Genomic DNA, 20,842 nt, shown 5'->3' with positions numbered 1-20,842 from the left:
CTCTCAGGTCCTGGTGCTGACCAGACTGTGCCTTCACCATCCCCACAGAGCACCCGAGCATACTCCAGGCCATTTCTACAGAGGTGAAGTCGGACTTTCCCCACAAAAAGATTGGGGCTGTTACTGGAACTGAGAGCAGGGAACCTGTCTCTCTTGTGCTTTCAGTGGCCCCTCTGCTGGGCCAGTTATTGTGGAGGAGGATGCTGTCTGTTTTGAATACTGGGGGCACAAAACATGGACCAGAGATTGGGACAAGGAGTCTGGTGAAACTGGGACTAGAGGGGTTGGGAGGGAGAAACTGTGATTGGGTTGGCAAGGAGACTGGTGCTGGGAGCTTGTGAGGGAAAAGGAACGCTTGACATCAGATGAGTGGCGGAAACTGGGACAAGGAGCCGGGAATTTGGAACCAGTGAGTGTGGGATAGAGTAGGGTCAGGGAGCCAGACTGGCAAGTAGCTGGGGTGTGGGAGAAGAATTGAGATGGCTGGACTAAGGGACTGGGACCAAGAATTGAGGAAGGGAGGAGACCGGGTGAAGAAAGGAGCTGGAGAGAGGGTGGAGGCTGGACTGAGACTGGATGAGAAGTGTGAGGATGGAGACCAGGATTAGGAACCAGTGGGATGGAGGGGAAAGACAGATCAGATGAGGAGCTGGAATGGGGGAACTGGGACTGTCTAGGTAAGAAGACTGGGAATAGGGAAGGGGAGGAGTGGGAGAGACTTGAAGTAGGGTGAAGATTGGAGTAAGAAGAAACAGGAGTGGAGACTGGGACTGACTAAGCAAGAAGAATGGGACTGGGATAAAGAGCCAGGGAGGGGAAGAGACAGGACAGGGACAGGTTCGAGAGGATGGACAGAAGAGGTCAAGCATGGGGGGGAACAGAAGAGTCTGTGCCCACTAAACACACTTTCCTCCAGAGCCTGGAATGGAACCCAAGATTCCTGAGCTACCATTCCTTTGCTGTCAGAAAATATCTGTGAAACCACTGGCAAGACATCTCATTCCCTCTTGCCAATCCACAAAGCAGTAGTAAGTGGTCATCCTCTATCAGTTATTCTGTTAGCTCAAGTGACAGAAGTCTGTGGTGGATCTGAAGTTGCCAACCCTACTGAGGACCTGTGTGGGTGTCGTAGATGCCACATGGTAGTATTTGTTTGCTTTTCTAAAAATGTACAAAATTACAAAACACTTCTGTAAAAGAATATTGTTGAGGTTGCAAAGCCGAGCACTCAAATTAGAAAGTTTGCCTGTGCATTATTTGGACTGTGTGCGCATATGCATAATGGCACAGACTTGAAATGCATTATCACCTTTTTAGCACAAACAAGCCAAGGTCCTACAGAGAGCAACTTCACCACACATACCTGGTTTATCCCCAGAGCATATCTATCCTGTGCACTGAATGAGGCAGGGTCCTGTGGAAAAAATAGTATGTGATCATATAGTTAGACTATATAATAATGCAGAAGGGAGTTGAATTAAGTTTGCACAATCTTAATTCTGGTATTTCCTAACCTTTGAGAGTTCTCTTAATAAAGTTCTTCTAACATACTTTATATAAGTAGTACCAACTATCCCAGTCTTCTCCTGAAGCCATCATTAATTTTCAAATATGTTTATAGGTCTTGAGGAGAGTTTTGAAGGATAAGATGCTAATGGCTTTTCTATTCAAACAGCCAAAGTCCTCAGGGACATAGTTCCAGTCACAGAGTACAGTTTGGAAGGAGATACTAAGGTAGGATTTTGTGAGAGGCACACAAGGCAGGGTGGGGGACAATGTGATAAAAGATAAGAGCAGAAATAAAGGTGAGCAGAGAGTTGTGAAGGGAATTGCACGTGAGAACAAGAAGTTTGAATTTGACATGGTGATGCAGCAGTTTAGGTATTCAAACAAGGGTCATTTGACCAGCAATTTGTACAGGATGAAGAGGGAGATGTGGGTGCTATGGAGCCAGAGACAAGAAGCTTATACAAATCAAGATAAAATGTGATGAGGGGCTAGGTGACTTTTGGCTGTTTGAACAGAAAAAATTGATAGATCTTGGACAAGTACTGGAGGATGAAATGGCAAAATTTGGGCACAGCCTGGATATGCAAGGCAAAAGAAGAATCAACAAAAATGACCCCCAGATTAGAGGTCTGAGAATGGTTGGGTTATCAAGCCTGAGAGAGAATGTGGAGAGTGTTTGAGGAAAGATGTTAAGTACAAATTTGACTGCAAGACTTCCAGGAAGAGGAGATGTCAAAGCGAGGCTAGCATGTGGAATTGGATGGAGAAAGATACTCTAGGAGTGGAGAGGTCAATCTGTGAGTCATTATTGTAAAGATGGCAGTTAAAGTTCTGTTAGCAGATTATTAAATCCCCAAAATATATGGAGGTAAAGGGAGAAGAGAGTAGGGGCAAAGGACAGAGCCTCTGGAAACCCCAGGCAGAGGAGAGGAATAAAACTCATCTGCCAAGTTGTCCAAGAAATGACAATTTCTTTATTCCTCACTACGTGTTAATTGTTGTTTTTAGTAATGAGGGAAAAAAAGAGGTAGCACTTGTAAAGTTTGGTAGGCTTTAAAGTTTCCTATTTTTAAAATCCATGTACAAAGACCATTGTCATAGTATAATTTCCAAATCTGGACCTTAGTGTCCAAAATATGGGTACTAGCATGAATTCCCCTAAGCTTAATTACCAGCTTAGATCTGATAGGCTGCCACCAATCAGGATTCTGAGTATCTGATAAACTCTGGTCTCCCCAAACCTTCCCTGGGGACCCCAAGACCCAAATTCCTTGAGTCTCACAACAAAGGGAAATAAACCATTCCCTCCCCCCTCTTTACCTCCTCCCAGATCTTTCCCACCCTGGGTACACTAGGAGATCACCGTGATTCAGTTCCTTGAATCACCACACAGAGAGGAATGATACCTTCCCCCAGAGGCAATCCAGATTCAAGCTGCGTGAATCTAACACAAAGAGGAAATTTACCTTTCCCTCCTCCCCACCAATTCCCTGGTATATACAGACTCAATTTCCTAGAGCCTCAACTGGGGAAAAAACAATCAAACAGGTCTTAAAAGCAAAACCTTTTAATAAAAAAAGAAAAAAGTAAAAGGTATATCTCTGCACTTTAGATGGTAAAAAGTTACAGGGTCTTTCAACTTATAAACAATAGAAGGAAACTTTCTCCAGCAGAAACACAATTTAAGCTACTTCCAGCAAGTACACATATGCCAAAAAAAAAAAATTTATTTTTTTTTTTTTAAGACTGTGACTGCCTTTTCTTACTTACAATTCTGAATAGATAAGAGACTGTAGCAGGGAGATTGGCAGAAACCTGGTTGCACCTCTAGCCCTGTCCAAGATCCAGAGAGAACAAAGCCAAAACCAAAACCCACAAACAAAGGCTTCCCTCCATGAGATTTGAAAGTATCTTGTCTCCTGATTGGTCCTCTGGTCAGGTGTTTGCAGGTCACTGTTTGTTAACCCTTTATAGGTGAAAGAAACATTAACCCTTAGCTATGTGTTTATGACAACCATGTAATATTTTGTTTCTCCCTCAAACCACACCTGTTCTTTGTTTTCCTAAGTAACTAAATATCAGATGATCATGTATGGTCAATTGCAGGATTGGGGCCTTATACTGTATATGCTCTCAGGAGGGGGCGCTCTCTCTCTGAATGTCTGTACATTGCCTAACAGTGGGACTCTGATCTCGTTTGGGATCTCTGGGTACTACTGTAATGCAAATAATGACAATAACAAAAATAACGTACTGTCTTTTACATGCAATTTTCTGCCTTTATTGTTAATGTATAATTTTAAGGCATATTTTGGACAACCTCTACATCAAACATAAGTTCTCCACTCTGTTTTCCTTCTCCAGTTAATGTTGGGGAGAGGGGTTGCATTGTTTTTGGGTGAAGGGAGGGCTGTCTTTGTGTTTTGGCTTTTATTAAGATTAATTTTCAGATCTCTAGTTTTATGAAAGAGTATTTTCTCTTTACCTGTTTGGGATAATGAAAGAATATATTGTGATTCAGGGGTGAAAGTTATTCCCTCATATGAAAAATGTCCAAAGTCAGACACATTTTGCAAAGTGAAACAAATTAAAAGCAGTTACATTTCTGAGCTGGAAATTGATGTTGGCTAATTATATATATATACACATACACATAATGTGTAATTTAAACTCCCTTCTAATTCCATTCTCTTCCAGCAGATGTAGCTATAAACCAGATTTAAAAATAGAAATTGATTTCAAATATTTATTTTAAAAAGTTAAAGTAAATCAATAGTAGTCTAGTCAGCCTTAAAAATTGCCATTTGCCTTTGTTAACTAAATAACTTTACTTCTGTATTTGTTGCATTTTAGGTATTTGCTATATAATAAATATACAGTCATACTGAATAATGAGATGTCTGTACCTATTTATCTAATGCAAAATTTGACAACAGGATGACCACGGTGTGTGTCATAAAATATGGAAAGCCAGAATAACAGGTTAGGTAGATTCAGCATTTGTTGTTTACCACAACTATGGCTTTGTCATATTATAATTTATTGATTCAAAACCAGAAGTACATATTTATTAAAATTTAGGACTATTTATTGAGACTCACATATTGGAGAAATGATGGGAAATACATTCATTTTTATGAACAGTATCTTGCACTTGGAATAGAATTGTTTGCACATCTCTCCTTTTTAATTTAATTTAAGGCCAGGTTCTGCCTCCATTTCTTACATTGAGTATTAAAGTCAATGAAAGTATTTGAGTAATAAACTACTGATACTACTCAGTTAATTATTATGAATTAATTCTATGGCCTGTTTTATATAAAAGGACAGGTCTGATGAGTCTCTGTTCCTTTTGGCCTTAAAATCTCTGCAACTGTGTATAAGGCTAGCAGAATCTGGCTTTTAATTGTTCAGTGACTCTATTATAGGCTTGGAAAAACAGGAAATATGTGTACATTCAAGGGCAGAATTTATTAACTCTCAAAGCTTTGAAAATATTCATTGTTCTTCTTTCTTTGCATATAAGCAGAGACTTTCCCCTGCCCATCGCTTCCATTTTTATGCATACACTGAAGGCCTCTTGTTTGCAAGAGACAGTAGTTCATATATAACAAGATCAGGCAGAGTGGAGTTCGCTGGTTTTCTCACACTTCTTGATTCTTAAACCACAATCTTCCCCTTTGTGATCATATTTTTGATCCTTTTCTCTAGATTAGTTGTGCCTGAGGCATGTTTTCAATAACTCAGCTGTGCTCCCTCATTGGCTCATGCTAACTATCCTTTTTATTTTATTTTTTACCTGTCCCTCACAAGAATCCCTGTTGCTTTAGATAACTTTGTGTTATCCATTTCTCTTTTGTGGAAGTACATTCCAGAAAAATTATATGCTCCTTGAAAACGTTAATTTTTATCATCTAGAAATCCTGGTTGAAATCTTGGCCTCACTGAAGTCACTGATAGTTTTGCCATTCAGTTCCGTGGAGCTAGGAATTCATTCACTGTATTTCAAGAGTTCAGTTTTTTTAAATATCATCCTACAAAAATAATGTGTTCATTGTGTGTATGTGTGTTTAAACTATATGAAATTATACACAGTATCTTGCACATGATTAGAGTTAATATGAGACTTCACTATCCAAAACCGTCAATTTAAATCAGCAGTTCCCAAACGGTGGGTTATGCCCTCAATAGGGGTGGGTTGTGCCATCAGCAGACGGGGTCGTGGGTCCAACAGACCATATTCGTTGTGTGAGATGATGCCGTCTGCCCCCAGATTTTTCCAGACCTGCTCCACAAATGCCATGCCAGGAGGCTGACATTTTGACCTACAAAATGATGGCCTCCACACGTTGTGGCCTCGCGGATACAGTGCATGTGAGGTCATGTTGTGCAAAGGCTACCATTTTTGTAAAATGGCTGCCTACTGGTGTTCTATTTGTGGAGCCAGTCTGGATATGTTGGCTGTGCAGAGGTGTCTTTGCAGATTCCGTTTTTCCATTTGCACTATCCAACTGTGCAGCTATCCAGGTGAGAGACTTGAATCCAGAAGATCCTTTTCAGTAGGCAACGGCTTTATCAATAGAGCATCCTCTCTGCTTGAGCTGGTAGGAGCCTGTGCTAGCCTTTTCTGAGATGGGAATCTGCAGTTGCTCTTAAGTTCCTTAAGACAGGTCCCATATCTTCTTTCTGTGCCACCCTGAGTACACTGTTGGCACTCGATAAAGAATCATTGTAACTCGTTGTGTCTGTGCTGCAAGTTCCTGGCTGACAGTGAAATTATTCAGCCTCCCACACAGGTGATGGCTAAGCATTTCAACCAGATGAAGGAAAGTTTGCATCCTTTTCCCTCAAGTTGGACATGACAAAGTAGGATCGAGTACAAACCCCCTTTCACTGCAAGCCTGATGCTATGGATTTGCCAGCAGCTGAAATCAAACAGCTCATTGAAATTTCCTGCAGTGGATTCTTGTGAGGAATTTATCCCCAACTTTCTCTCCTGGAGTTCTGATTCCCTGCCAAGAGTGAATATCCTGCACTCTCAACACGTGCCTTGAAATTGATGATGTCATTTGCGAGCACATATTTGTGTGAAGCTGGAATTCAGCTCACTTGTGTCCATCAAATCTCAGTATTGATCTTCTGTTGATGTTACATCATAGATTAAATGTGAAATTTCTATCACACCGCTGGACTTCGAGAAGCTGTGTTGCAACACACAAGCCTATGTGTCACATTAGAGAGCATTAAATAACACATTTAATGTGTAAATTCCTTTAATTCCTTGGTCGCTGTGTTGTGTTGTTGCTCTCTGGGGTCACAGCAAACAGTGTCTCAAAACGGAGTCATGCAGGCAAAAAGTTTGGGAACCCTGATTTAAAGTGAAGTCAGTGAATGCTATTTTCTAATATCTTATGGAAAGCTGCTAAATAGGCTTCTCCAACTTTTGATTGCTAAACTTGACTAGACTGAACAAAGTTCCTGTGGTTCATTCTGATATGTATTTGACTCCTTGGGAGTCAGAAGGGGATGGAGACTTGATTTACATATGTTTCCAGGGACCAGAAATTATCCCTGGTTGTAGGGAAGTGTGGAGTTCAGAGTTATTGTGGTTGCAGAAGTTTGAGTGACAGTTGTTTGCCTTGAAAAGTAGTGTGCATGCCACCATACTACTACATTTTTATGCATAAAACAACAAACACAGTAATTAGCCTCAGCTCCCTTGTTTGTCACTGACACCCGTTTGGTATGAAGGAGAAATTAATTTCTCACATTAGTGTGAGATTGTGAAACTAAGGGTTAGTATTTTTGGCAATAACTGGTTAAAATTTTCAGCCAGGATAACTGATATACCCCTTGCCGCTCATTCTGAATTACTATCTAGAGAAGAAAGGTATATGTTCTGTTCGCAAATCCACATGCACCAGAGCAACTTACTGGCAAGCATTAGAGACTAAGTTGTTTGTTGTTTTGAAGGTAATCAGCTGAAATCCATTTGGACTGCTCACATGCTTAAAGTTAAGCACGTTTAGGTGTTTTTTGGATTAAGTCTAGAGTGCCGAGCACTTTGCAGGATCAAACCCTCTTTAAGTAGTTAAGTTTGTAAGAAGAATCAGAAATAGTTTTTCTTCAGGTTAAGCCTGGGAAACCTCATACAGGCTACATGATAAAAAATGTCAATAGCCCCTTTGTTTAGTTAAATCGGTTAAGTTGAGGTAGACTGAGCTGCATCTTACACATTTGCTGTGTGTTACAGGTGATATTCTTAGTGCCCTAGCTAATGTCTCTGGACGTAAACATCCATCAACAACTCAGGCCAAACAGCTGAAGATGTGCCTTCCCATGATACCAATAGTTCTTCACCTTGTGACATCCCAGGTAATTATTTTTTTAATTAGAAAACAATGTAAACCACTGTATGCTCCTTAAATGCACTTTATGTTGATTGTAATTGGAGTAGGCCAAATTCTGCCTTCTTTACGTGAAGTCAGCATTAACTGAAGTCAATGGGATTTCCAGCTCTGTGACAGAATGAAGACTTGAGCCCTATCTGTGAAGTTATGTTTAGACAATTCTAATGATAAAAACAAAATAAATGTTATGCTTTTTTAAACACATTGTAAAATATGCTACATTTATCATGTTTTTAATTATTTACTCTTATGCCAAAACTCTGCTCAAATAGGTATTCCGTCCCCAGATTGTAACTGAGGAGTTTCTTTTTAACTATGGAACTTTGCTTGTAAGTAATAAGTTCAGTTATACTAACATTTTGTATATCAGGAATGTGTATTCTCCTGGGAATTAATCTTATACAATATATAGAATAGTTAAAATAAAAATGGGGTTGTCTTTTTTTATGTAACTTTTTTATTTTTACTATATTACGTTTGACTTCTTAGCAGAAAATGTATGGTCTTCCAATAGTATATTTGCTTAAAAGACAAAAACCTAATACAATGGCTTTCTCCATGGAAACAGTATTTAAGATCAAATGTCATGAAGGTCATTCAAATAATGAAAAAGATAATTTAGAAGTTTAATATAATATAACTGAGTGTACTGCTCTGCATACTGTATAATTTCTGATAAATGCATAATTTCCTAAGTGCTGTAAAAGATAAACTATAATACCCTGTTTCAGTTCAGTCATATTTAATAAGACACATGCTTTTTCTAGTTTAAGAATATGACCCATCTGAATTATGTTATCATTTTCTCCTTGCCAGTACATTTGCACTATATTTAGTTGATGAAATGCTGAGCAGCATAAACTAGAGAGCTAAGACATTTGTCATGTTCAGCATCTGCTGTCTAGCTTTGACATTAACAATAAAAACTGTGCTGGATTTCAAATATGCCATAGAGCACTGTAGTTAAAATGAAGTAGTACTTCTGTATTGTATTGTTAGTTTCTAGTATGAAAGTGATCACCACTGTCAAATGAGAAAAGTGTATTTTAAAAGTTGCACGTCATGATCAAACAAAATATTTTGAAGGACACATTTTCAAAGTGCTTAAATTAGTGATTTATTCACATGGTAGATTGCAAAAGCTCTCACTGAAGACTGGTTAGATTACTGTTTCACTTTTTCTTGTTCCTTAGAGTTTGATGTAGCCGCACCTGTCTGTGGTTGAAAAGATAGTGTTCATAAAGACTGTTTCTAGAACAGTCTCAGATCAGAGATTTTACGTAGCAGTATACTACTAATTATGTAAAACTACAAGATTTTTTTACATTCCAAGGACAACTTACCTAGTTAACTCCGGGAAACTTTCATGGGAGAGTGCATCTACTTTGTTAGAAGCTCCTGAAATGTGTTGAATTTCAAAATCAAAATCTTGGAGAGCTAAACTCCATCGAAGCAGTTTTTTGTTGTTTCCCTTGGCAATATGAAGCCACTTTAGTGCAGCATGGTCGGTTTGTAGCTGGAAACACCGTCCCCAAACATATGGGCCTAGCTTTTCCAGGGCAGTGTCTGTTTGGCCCACACATGCATTCTACCATCTCATGCCCTGCAACAGGGTTATATAGCGCTGTGCGGGCAAACTGCCCTCATTTCCTTCTCAACCACTTCAGCAGCATCCGAATTGAGATTACCTCACTTGTATTTTTTTTCCTCTTGTTCGAGATAATTAGTTCATAGAGTTTCCATTAGTTCTAGTACTCCCTTTTCCTTTTATTTTTAGGAGTCTGTATATATATTTTCTTATTAGAATAGCATCCACAATTTTTTTTTCTTGGTTATTCCCTGTGGGGAGCCTGAAAAGGGTATGTCTGGCTCCTCTGGGTTTAAACATTGCCTTTCCTATCAAGGGGCTATCCCAGTCAGTGATAGATAGTCATGCTGTATACGCTGTCTCTGGAGTTACATGTCCCTCAAAAGTGTTATTTCTGCCTTAAATTAAAGTAAAGGGCCAGAAAGAATGATGAACTAAAACTATGTCTGTTTATGATGGAGAGTTCTGACCCCAGCCCAGGGACCCTCCTTGTACCACAGTCCTTGAGAAGGCCTACTCCATCAATTTCTTTGGCATGACGTTCCCCCATGGCTTTGAAGAGGAAATCCCTAGATTCCTCTCAAAAAGCCACCAGAAAGCAGATTTTATGTCCCTTGGGTAGAGAATCTACCAGTAAGAGATGATTCCCGGCCAGGTCGACCACCTTGGCACCCGCCTATCTCCAGCTCATTACCTATGAGGCTGGAAGTTCCTCAGGTATTGTCATTGCCAGAAAGTCTAAGGACTCGAAGAGTTTGGGCCCTAGAAGATTGCTACTGTTGGGTGAATGGAATGGTAAGAGAGAAAACAGCTTTAAAATCAGTACTGACAGCATCCTCTAGAGCCTCGGTACCTAGTACTTCGGCTCTGCAGAAGGCCAGACCAACACCTACTGGTCATTCATCCGTGTAAGAGACCTCCAGTACCATCAGCACCTTCTACATCAGTCACTTCTGCTCATCTTACCTCAGCAGTACTGCCCACCATCCCCGGTACCACAGGAATTTTGCTTTTCCAGGGTCTCGGTGGTTTCAGAAATGCCTGAGAGACACACAGTACTGACAGTCTCCCATAGCTTCCATAACTGCTCCACCTCTGCGAACTGATGAAGAGGAGGACGATGATGACGATTTCTCATCAGTTTCTCACATTTCTGTCCAATGCTCTCCTTTCCACTGTCAGGGAGCTTTCCACCACTGCAAAACCAGCTTACTGTCTTGAGCGAGACAGCGAACACAGTTGGTATGGATGCCCTTGGGTGCTCACATCCATGTCTTTTGCACCACATCAGTGGCCTTACAAGAACAAGTGCTTGGAGGCCCCAGAACAACTTCCCGTAAGGCTCAGTATTATCTCAGATGTTGTTTGACTTATATTTAAATAATCTACCCTATACCTGATCTTGTGAGTTTTATGCAGACGATATATGCCTCGCAGTCAGTTCCACTCCTTTGACATACTTGAGTGTTTTGAATGTATGTATGGTGGCTATGGCCAATTATTGTTGGAGGTGCCTGAAGTCAAGTGTGTTGGATGTCTTCCATTTAGATCATGCACAAATGAGCAAAGAGCTGAATATAGTTCTCAGTGTTTAGCAAATAAAGCATGATTCACATCCAGTCTATGTAGGCATCACGTTGAATAGAACTCTCACATGTTGCGACCATCTTACAAAAACAGCAACTAAGGTCAAAACGCGCAACAACTTGCTTGGAAAACTAGCCAGAATGACTTGGTATGCACATCCAAATGGTACGCACTTCAGCCTTGGCACTCTGTTATTCAGCTGCAGAGTGCTGCACTTCAGTATGGGCTTGCTCATCTCATACAGGGATGATCAATATACAACTTAGTTCCACCAAGCGTATTATTTTAGGCACACTTAAATCTACTCCTCTGCCATGGTTACTGATTCCTCCACCAACTATGACATGCAATTTCAAACAGTTTCAAGACTTTATCAGAAGGCTAGCGGACTCCTTAAAAATTCTGCTAGAAGAGGTTAAGGAGTCACAACACAAGCTGCTTGACATCCTGCATACATTCTCATCTCTCCACATTGCAAGGCCTTGCTGCACTCATCAAAAATAATATGACATACCCCAGCAACAATACCTCTCACCTGTAAGAGCGGTGAAAAAATACTATATTCCCTCCAAGGGCTCAGGCTTTTCATTTTCATACCCATCCCCAAACTCCGTTGTCATCGGTGCTGTAAATGTATATGACAGACAGCACCATGCTAAATCAATGCCAGATGATGAGGATTTTAAATGTCTTGATTTATTTGGGCAAAAAAAATCATACTCATCTGCTGTTCTATGATTTAGGGTAGCCACTTACCAAACTCTCATGGCAAATTATATAATATATTAATTCTCCAAACTGAATGCCTTTACTGACAATCTTCCAGCAGACCAGAGGGAGCAATGTCAGATGATCACTGCTGAAGGCCAGCTCCTTGCAAGTACATCTCTGCAGGCCTCTCTAGCCACTGCTGACACAGCTACTCGTTCTGTCTCCACAATGGTGGTCATGAGGAGGGCTTCCTGGCTTCAGCTCTCTGGCTTTTCAAAGGAAATCCAGCCTACAGTGGAGGTCCTTCCGTTTGAAGGATCAAAGTTATTCATCAAGAAAACTGATTAATCCCTCCACACATCAAAAGATTCTAGAGTCACCTTGTGCTTGTTAGGAATTTACATGCCTGCACACAAAAAAAGATTCAGTAAATCCCAGATGGTGCAGAGATTACAGCCTACTCAAGTCCGTCCCCCCTTCCCCATCCTCCTGAGGCCTTATGAAACCTAGCACAAGAGATTGCAGAAGAGTACACCAAGTGCCCCACAAGCATTCACTTCATAATCCTTTATATCTAAACATCAGTTTTGGTAGGTTGGTCAAGGGCCCAAATTACCACCCCCATCCTTATCTGTTGCAACAATCCGCATGTGTCTCTCTCTTCGGCAACCACCTTGCTCTTTTTCATCAAAACTGGGAGCACATAACTATGGACAGGTGGGTGTTGGAGACCATTTCTACAGGATATTCTATCCGTTTTACTTACCTACCTCTCTTCACGCCCCTCCTTCCCTTTTCAGACACCCTTCTCATGAGCATCTTTTACAACCAAAAATTGACTCGCTCTTGAACCTGGATGTTGTAGAACCAGTTCCCGCACAATACAGAGGGAGGAAATTCTACTCCAAGTATTTTCTGGTACTGAAAACAAAACAGCAGTTAGACCTATTCTCGACCTATGATCACTGAACAGATTTGTGAGGGTTCAGCGATTCAAAATGGTAATTCTCACAGCAATAATTCCATCTCTTGACCAAGGGGACTGGTTCTCAGCTCTTGACCTAGAGGTTGCTTAATTCTATATTGTAATCCAGCCATCCCACAGAAGGTTTCTCTGATTTACTCTGGGTTTGATCCCTTTTAATACAATGCTCTCATTTGGCCTATCTTCTGCACCCCGAATGTTCTCAAAGGTCCTTTCTGTGGTAGCAGTACACCTTTGCAAACAAGGAATTCTGATCTTTCCATGCTTAGACGGTTACCTTCTCAAGGCACGCTCCTTCAACAAGGGTTTGATGGTCACACAAAAGATTTGGACCTATTTCTCTGAATGGGACTACAATTAAATATCCAAAAGTCTGCATTAAGTCAGTACATCTGGAGTTCATAGAAGCCTACTTCAATGTAGTAGAAGCCAAAACATTCCTCTCCTTGCACGGATTCAGCACTCTGATCAATTTAGTCTTAACAGTCCAGGTCAGCCATCAGACTGTCTCCAGCTACTGTGACACATGGTGGTGGGCACCTTTATAATAAGCCATGCAATACTTCACACTGGGACAGAGGTCTCCTGTATGCATTTAAACCGAGAACTAAAAAAGTCAAGATTATCTCTAAGCTCCGTCAAGGTGCATTTTGTCGCTGTCACGGCCTTCCCTCATCAGATAGTGTTGTTCTGTTTTTGCTCGTCCCACAACCAGAGGGTTCCTCAAAGGTCTAGGTAATCTCTTTTCACAAATCAGATGCCCCACACTGACGTAGGACCTCAATTTTGTCTTCCTGTGTCTAATAAGATCTCCTTTTGAACCCATGGCCACTGCTCCCTTCAACATCTCTCTGTGAAAACTGCCTGAAGAATAGGAGAGAGAAGGGGCTCTAATGGCATACCCCCTTTTTACAGTCTTTTGTTATTGTTGTGTTTTTAAAAGGCGAGATCACATTATGACTGCACACCAACTTCCTACTGAAAATATGTACTTCCACGTGAACCAACTTATCCACTTCCTAGTTTTTTCTGAACCTGCAAGAAAAAAGAGATGCAACACTGCACACACTCACTGTAAGGAGAACTCTAGCCTTTTATTTAGATAGGACTAAGACCTTCAGGAAATCTCCCAGACTATTTCTCTCCATTGTGGATAGTTCTAAGGGATCCTCAGTCTCCAAACAAAGAGACTCTAGCTGGATATCAAGCTGCATTACTACTGCTATTGGTCTCACAATCTTCAACATCCTTCTAAATTATGAAATCACTCCACGAGATCCCTCTCTACTGCCATAGCCTTTGTCAAAAATATTCCTGTTGTAGATATATGCAGAGCCGTGACTTGGACATCTGCTCATGCATTTACTGAACATTATGCAGTCACTCATGACTCAGCATCCAATGCCATATTTGGTTCCAATGTCTTATCTGCAATTCTAGACTCTGTACTGAAGCCCCATACTTTCCGTAGGAGTACTGCTGCAGAGACCTAGAATGGAACACCCATAGGGCCACTACTTGAAGAGAAGGTTACTTACCCAGTGCAGTAATTGTGGTTCTTCGCGATGTGTGTCTCTATGGGTTCTCTGCTACCTCCCCTCTGCTTTAGAGTTCTTTCCAGTGAGCTCTAAGTTAGAGAAGGAACTGATGGCAGTTCACCCATTCAGCACTATATAGCTCTGATGCAGGGCACGAGATGGAGAGAGTGCATGGGCGGGCTGAATGGACACTGCTACCTAAAATCTCTGACCTGAGGTTCTGGGGGTGCAAGCATACCTATAATGGAGCACTCATTGGGGGGATACACAGGGCTGCTCAGAGGATTCAGGGGGCCTGAAGCAAAGCAATTTTGGGTCCTCTTCCATAAAAAAAGTTTCAATACTATAGCATACTGTATTCTTGTGGGGGCTCCTGTGGGGCCTGGGGAAAATTGCCCCACTTGCCCCACCCCCGGGGAGCCATGGGGACACATCTTGAAGAACCACGGTTACTGCACAGGGTGAGTAACTTGCTCTTCAGACCCTTCTCCCATCAGATAGGATAAGCCTAGAGCTTCTGCACCTGACCACCTACTGGCAGAGATTATGGATGGCAAGGATCAAGCTATGTCAACTTTAAAGTAGGAATTTTGGCACTGGACTTGATTTGTCTCCTGTCCCTCTTCAGTTAAACACAACATGAGGATCGTTAATGATATTCTGGAGAGCTATTCAGAACAGACTGGTGTGTACCGATTGACACAATTCAGTCAGTGCAAAAGCAGCACAGATTATGGATTTCCCAAAATGGTCAGATGTTAGTTTATTACGGATAAACAAAATCCTTTCTGTAAACAAGTTAGATGAAAGGTAGTAGCTTTCTTCAAATGAACAGGCAGACATAATGCTAAATTGCCTTTTTCATAGAAAATTAACGTATTTTGGATGAACATCAAGGTCTAATAATTGTTCTTTAAGTATGTGTCAGTGTGGATCCCGCTCTAGGTACACATGTGCTCTGTGCATTCAAGACTGAGGGTTTTTTTAATAGCAGTGTCTGTTAAGGCTGCACGTGCCCTGTGCCACCTCATGTCCTTCATAATTCCTTCATTGTAGATTTTCACAGACAACATGAAAGCCATGCACTACATGAACAGGCAAGAGGGCACCTGCTCTTTGCCCTTCTGCCTCTAAGTCATCAACTTCTGAAATTGGTGTCGTCAGAGCAAGGCAACACCAGGATTCAGCAGCAAGTTAGCAGGCTTCCTGAGCAAGCAGTCTGTGACCAGCCATGAATGGCCCTTGCACAGATGCATTAAAGAACCAATATTCCATTAGAGATTCCCCACAATAGATTTTTCTGCCCCAGTGGTAATGCAAAATGTCTTAACTTTTGTTCTAGAAGATACCTGAGTCTAGATTCATTACCAGATGCCTTCCTCCTTCAGTGGAAGAGAGGCTTGTTTGTATATCTTTGCATAATTTCCCCAGATTCCCAGGGTGAGTCCCACAATCATTCTGGTGGCTCTTTATTGGCCAAGGCAGTTGTGGCTGACCGATCTACTGCAGATGTCCAGCCTCCAATCCAACTCCCACGCTACCTGAAACTTGTCTCACCAAACTATGGCCAGTTACTCCACCCAGAACCATTGTCACTGCACTCATGGTGTGGCTGTTGGATGGCTCAGTAACACAGATAATGCCTGCTCCATACAGGTCCAGGAAATCCTGTTTCAAAACAAAATGACCTCTTCTAGATAACTTATTCTTCAAAATGGAAGAAGTTCTTGAAATGGGCAGCCTCAAAACTCCAGATCTCATTACCGAAGATCCTTGACACTCTTTGCAGGCTGGTCTTCTGCTCAAGTCTAGTAAAGTCAGCCTCTCAGCAAATTTAGCTTGTCACCCATCTTTCTCCTCTCTAGTTGGTCAGGAATTTTTTGATAAATCATTTTTTCCCAAAAATGTCAATTTGTTGAAACTTAAACTGTGAACTGAGGCAAGCTTTGACAAATATCCTGACTCAAATTTCGGGGGGAAAAGTTTTGAAATTGTTGAAATGGAATATTTTAAATGAAAAGTTTCTGTTTTTCCAGTCAAAACAACTTCTTTTTGTTTTGAAATTTTAGAAATTTGGTCTTAAAGAAAGGGTATGGGGAAGTTGAAATTGAAATGAACATTTGATTGATCCAAATCAAAATTTTTGGATTTGAAGTGGGATGGGAAAAAATTTGAAATCTCAAAAATTCTCTCAGGATGGGAAACCCGTTTCCTGCCCAGCCCTAATCATCTCACCCTATGCTACTGAAATTTCTTAAAGGGCTACTCCATTCCCACCAGTCAAAGAACTAATTCCTGCCTGTGACCTCAATATAGTCCTCCTTGGACTCATGGAGTCTTTTTCAGAATGCTCCCTACATCACCTCACTGGGAAGGTGAACCTCCTAGTCTCTCTCACTCCAGCCAGAAGAGTGAGTGAGCTTCAGGTGTTTATGGCTTAACCTCCCCAAATGACGTTCCACAGGGACAAGGTTGTGCTAAGACCTTACCTGAAATTCACCTCCAAAGTGGTCTTAGAATTTCATCTGAACTAATCCATCACCTTCATTTCTTCTTCCTGAAACCTGATTTGGCACTGGGAGAAAAGAAATTACACACCTTGGACGTAGCCAGGACTCTGTACATTGACATGAGTAAACCATTCGGACTGTCACTCCTCATTGACGCTGCTTATTAAAAAAAAAAAAAAAAAAATCTCACATGTGTGAATCACATGTGCATTTGAAGTGGGATCCACTTGACAGTATCTCAAAGGATCACAGTTACTTTAAGGTAAATAAACATTCTTCTATGACCTGCTCTGTAATAGTTTAAAAACAAAGCTATAATGCTGTTATTGTAGCTAGAAAACTCCTGTATGCATTTGTTAGGTATTAGAGAAAAGGTAGTATGTTCTGGATGCACTTCTAACAATGTTATAGTAATACAATTTATCATTGACATCCTCAGGACATAAATTGAAAGTTCTATGAAAATTATTGTATAGCTTTTATTGTAATACTGTATAGAAATGAGGTGTATAACTTGAAAGTCAGAAAGATGATGCCAAAGCAGTACCTTGTCTGTGCAATAAAACTCTGACTAGATAAATATAAATAATAGTGTATTAAATTCTGCTAAGAATTATTCCTTCTTTGGCAAGTAAGCATCAATAGCATGTCCTTTGCATCCGCTATGAAAGATATATACATGCATAAAAGTGAAATCAGAAGAGAGGAAATGAATTAAATAACACAAGAACAGTGGAAATAATTCTGTCATGTTTACTTATCCCAAATCATTAATATTTTATTCTCACTGTTCCTCAGAATGATGATTTATTTAGGTTATAAAGTATGCCTTTCTCTATGTACTCCTGCATGTAAGTGCATCCATACAATATGTACTATGTGTGGAGATCAAAAAGATGGCACAAATTACAGAAAATTACATTTTCCAGAGAGTCTTTGGTCTTTTTCATGAGCTATTTTAACATAGCAGTGTCCAAGAAAGTTCAAAGTCTCTTTTTAGAAAATGCAGGCTCTGTTACTAATAAAGTACACTATTTAATTGCTTCATATTTATCTGGAAACTTCTTGACATTAGTTGAGTTAATGGGCCTTGTTATATAGTACTTTTGAGTATGCAGCACCTTTAAAGAACTGCAAAATTATGTTATGAAAACTAGAATACAAATGCATTCAACTTTCATATATGAAAAATATTAAATATGGTTCAGGATAGCATAGTTTTAATGAGGATGCTCTGAGAGGGTGTGTGTGTAAAACATTTGTTACTCTTTGTTTCTAAACTCGTTTTGAATGTGTATATTTAATTTTTTTTCCTACAGAATTTTATCAAATCAATAGATTCAGGAGAAACTAACTTAGATGGAGCAATAGGTAAGTTCATCTATGGCATTCCCATATCTTTATACGGATGTATTCTTACCAGTGGTGCTGGAACAATGTGTATAGTGGGGGTGCTGAGAGCCATTGAACCAAATGTAAACCCTGTATATGATGGAAACCACTTCAAGCCATGGGTGTGGCAGTACCCCTAGTTCCAGCTCCTATGATTCTTACTGTAGCATGTTATAAGGAAAAACAATTATTCTTTTATGAACAGGTCAAGCTGCATCAGAAGAACTAATTAAGACCACTTTATCAGCATTCGAAGTAATAACACAGCATCCAGTCTTGTTGACCCTCCACCACTCAACGGTAAGTCCTGACAGCACATAAAACAATTGCATACATACTGTTGTAGGCACAGAGGGTGCCCAAGGCAAGCAACAGTGGTTCGTTGCCCAGAGTGCGTAGCACCAATAAACACACCAGGGTGGAGAAGCAAGCAAAGTTTATTTGAGATCTCAAAGCGGTGCAAGGAGACGAACGCCTCAAATCATGCACACCTACACAAGTGGCTTTTCCCTTTTAATAAGTTTTTTTTTTCCTCTTTCTTCCCCCCACCCTCTTCCTCCCCCTGTAGCAGTTATGTAAGCGCAGGTGCATTAAGTAATCTTGGCCGCGGTAGCTCGTTAGTAAGTTTTCCTTCTGCAAGTTATCTTGTCCTTCTGCTAAAAGTGCACAGGCCTTATCACTACTGCTTTAAACCGGTTTTAGCTGTGCTGCAACTGATAACTTAGTGTTACACATTTAATTTCACAGCTGCTAGCTTTCTAGATCAAGTAGAGTTCAACATGGAGGAGCTTTGGTTCACTGAGGCCTAGATTTATGCCTAATGACAGCAACAACTCCCTCCTTTGAGGATACTCAACAAACTTTTGGCTGAGTTTTCCCATACTTTGAGGACAAAAAGTGATTAAGCTCTAGGGAGCTGAGGTCATTAATGAGGGAGTATAGCGGGATTTCCTGGAGAACGGGAGGTACAAATTCTATGTAGGAGTGCTTTACAGCGAGCAAACAAAAGGAGAGTAATGATACACAACACCACACCAGTGAGCAGGAGGCGAACAATGCCTCCCCCTAGTTGGGTAACCAGTCCCAGAGGGAATCGGAAATAGTGAGTTCCCCTTTTTAGGCCTTCCACTGTTCAAAAGCCTGTTTGGCTAACAGGATGTGCTTGTTAATATCCTGTGTGTTTTCTGGGACATAAGTACGGCATTCATCCCCTACAAGGGACCACACCCCGCCCTGTGAAGCCACACTTCCACCCAGGAAGTGTCCACGTATGTCTCCATGATCACAGATCAGATGGTATTTCTGATGCGTCTGTAAGGGCAGTGGGCCAACCCTGGTACTCAAGATCAGTCCAAATGGCCATCAGCTGGTCATTCAGGAAATCCCGAATTCCGAAACATACTAGATCCCACTGCAATGCCTTCCCAGCCTCAGTGATATTCAATACCATCTTTCCTTGGTGTAGTACTATATTACATCCGTTATTTAACTATTCTCAGGTACTTTCAAAAGGCATCGACATTAATAGCATTGGACGGGGGGTTACTTTACTAGTCACTGGAATGGTTTTCAATACGGGTAAAATTTCTAGTGGCAGAATAAACTCTTCGAGTCCTTGTTATTTAAAATCCAATTAGAGAGAGCAATATATGCTGAGGGATTTATCCAGAACACAGCGTGCAGCCTGTAGAATAAACCCCAAAATCCAAGCAATACCACATTCCGACGCATGGGTCCCACAAATGTCCTCCCGCCAGTGTATAATTCTTTTTCTTCACCAGAGTCAGTTCTTAATGTCCTTTCTAGTCAGGAATTCCTGGACTTTGGCAATTTCTGAGTGTTACTTCTTCTTTCCCCGAAACAGTCGTGGTTCAGCATCCTACAGGGAAGAGGTTACCAGCACATCACCCTGTAATGGTTTTGATTCTTCTAGAAAAATTCAAAAGCACAGTAGATCTGTCAGTGGACAAGGGAGAGGTTACTAGCACTTCACCTTGTACTTTTTCCCTACTGTCCAGAAGACACAGTGGAGCTAGAAGGAGAAATAGGCTAAGCATCAATAGGAGAATTCTCCCGAGGTGGAGCGGTCTTTTTGCAGTGAGAATCATGAGTCCAAGCAGTCAGCCTTTGGCACTTCACAGCGGTGTTGGTAGTCAGCAGGGCTTAATAAGGGCCTTTTCAGCGTGGAGCCAAAGCAGTCTTTCGTTGGTGGACCTTTACATCAATCCAGTTTCCTGGTTCCAAGGAGTGGCAGAGCTGCTAGGGTCTTCGGGTAGCGCTTCCTTGCCTGTGAGAAAAGAAACCTAATACATTTCATTGGTGCCTGGCAGTGTTTTGCAAACCTTATAGCTGGTGGGCAAATTCAAACCCTCCTTTTCCTGGTTGTTAGCCAAGTCTTAACTGAGCAGTGTCCTTGAATGGAGTCAGTGTCTTTTATCTATAGCCTGAGCTTGCTAGCTAATTATTTTTTTTTCCGTTAACTCATTCTGTTCTTTGTCCTTTTTCCCTTCTTGGCTTCTTTTAACCTGCAAAGGAAACTTCCGCTTTTCACTTATACACCTTTTTCCCAACAATGAACACATAAACATTGTCATTATACAGTACATTAGTCT

The 20,842-nt window shown here is 40.9% G+C and overlaps 1 protein-coding gene across 9 annotated transcripts in view; it reads left to right on the top strand.

The window, feature by feature from the left end:
- Positions 1–20,842, top strand: part of ULK4 (unc-51 like kinase 4) — a 440,534-nt gene that overhangs the window by 145,488 nt on the left and 274,204 nt on the right. For 8 of the 9 annotated variants that reach the window (XR_007772329.1, XM_050937890.1, XM_050937888.1 and 5 more), the window contains exons 24-27: positions 7,763–7,884; positions 8,192–8,248; positions 18,158–18,209; positions 18,436–18,530. Coding sequence is in view for 8 of the 9 variants with exons in the window: in XM_050937890.1 (XP_050793847.1) it covers positions 7,763–7,884; positions 8,192–8,248; positions 18,158–18,209; positions 18,436–18,530 (326 nt within the window). In the remaining variant the exon portion in view is untranslated. The remainder of the gene's footprint in view (positions 1–7,762; positions 7,885–8,191; positions 8,249–18,157; positions 18,210–18,435; positions 18,531–20,842) is intronic. The other variant, XM_050937889.1, reaches the window with a different exon arrangement.

The sequence above is a fragment of the Gopherus flavomarginatus genome, chromosome 2 (assembly GCF_025201925.1).
Source record: "Gopherus flavomarginatus isolate rGopFla2 chromosome 2, rGopFla2.mat.asm, whole genome shotgun sequence".
NCBI lineage: Eukaryota > Metazoa > Chordata > Testudines > Testudinidae > Gopherus > Gopherus flavomarginatus.
The sequence above is the reverse complement of the archived record's forward strand: the minus strand, read 5'-3'. Positions and strand labels throughout refer to the sequence as shown.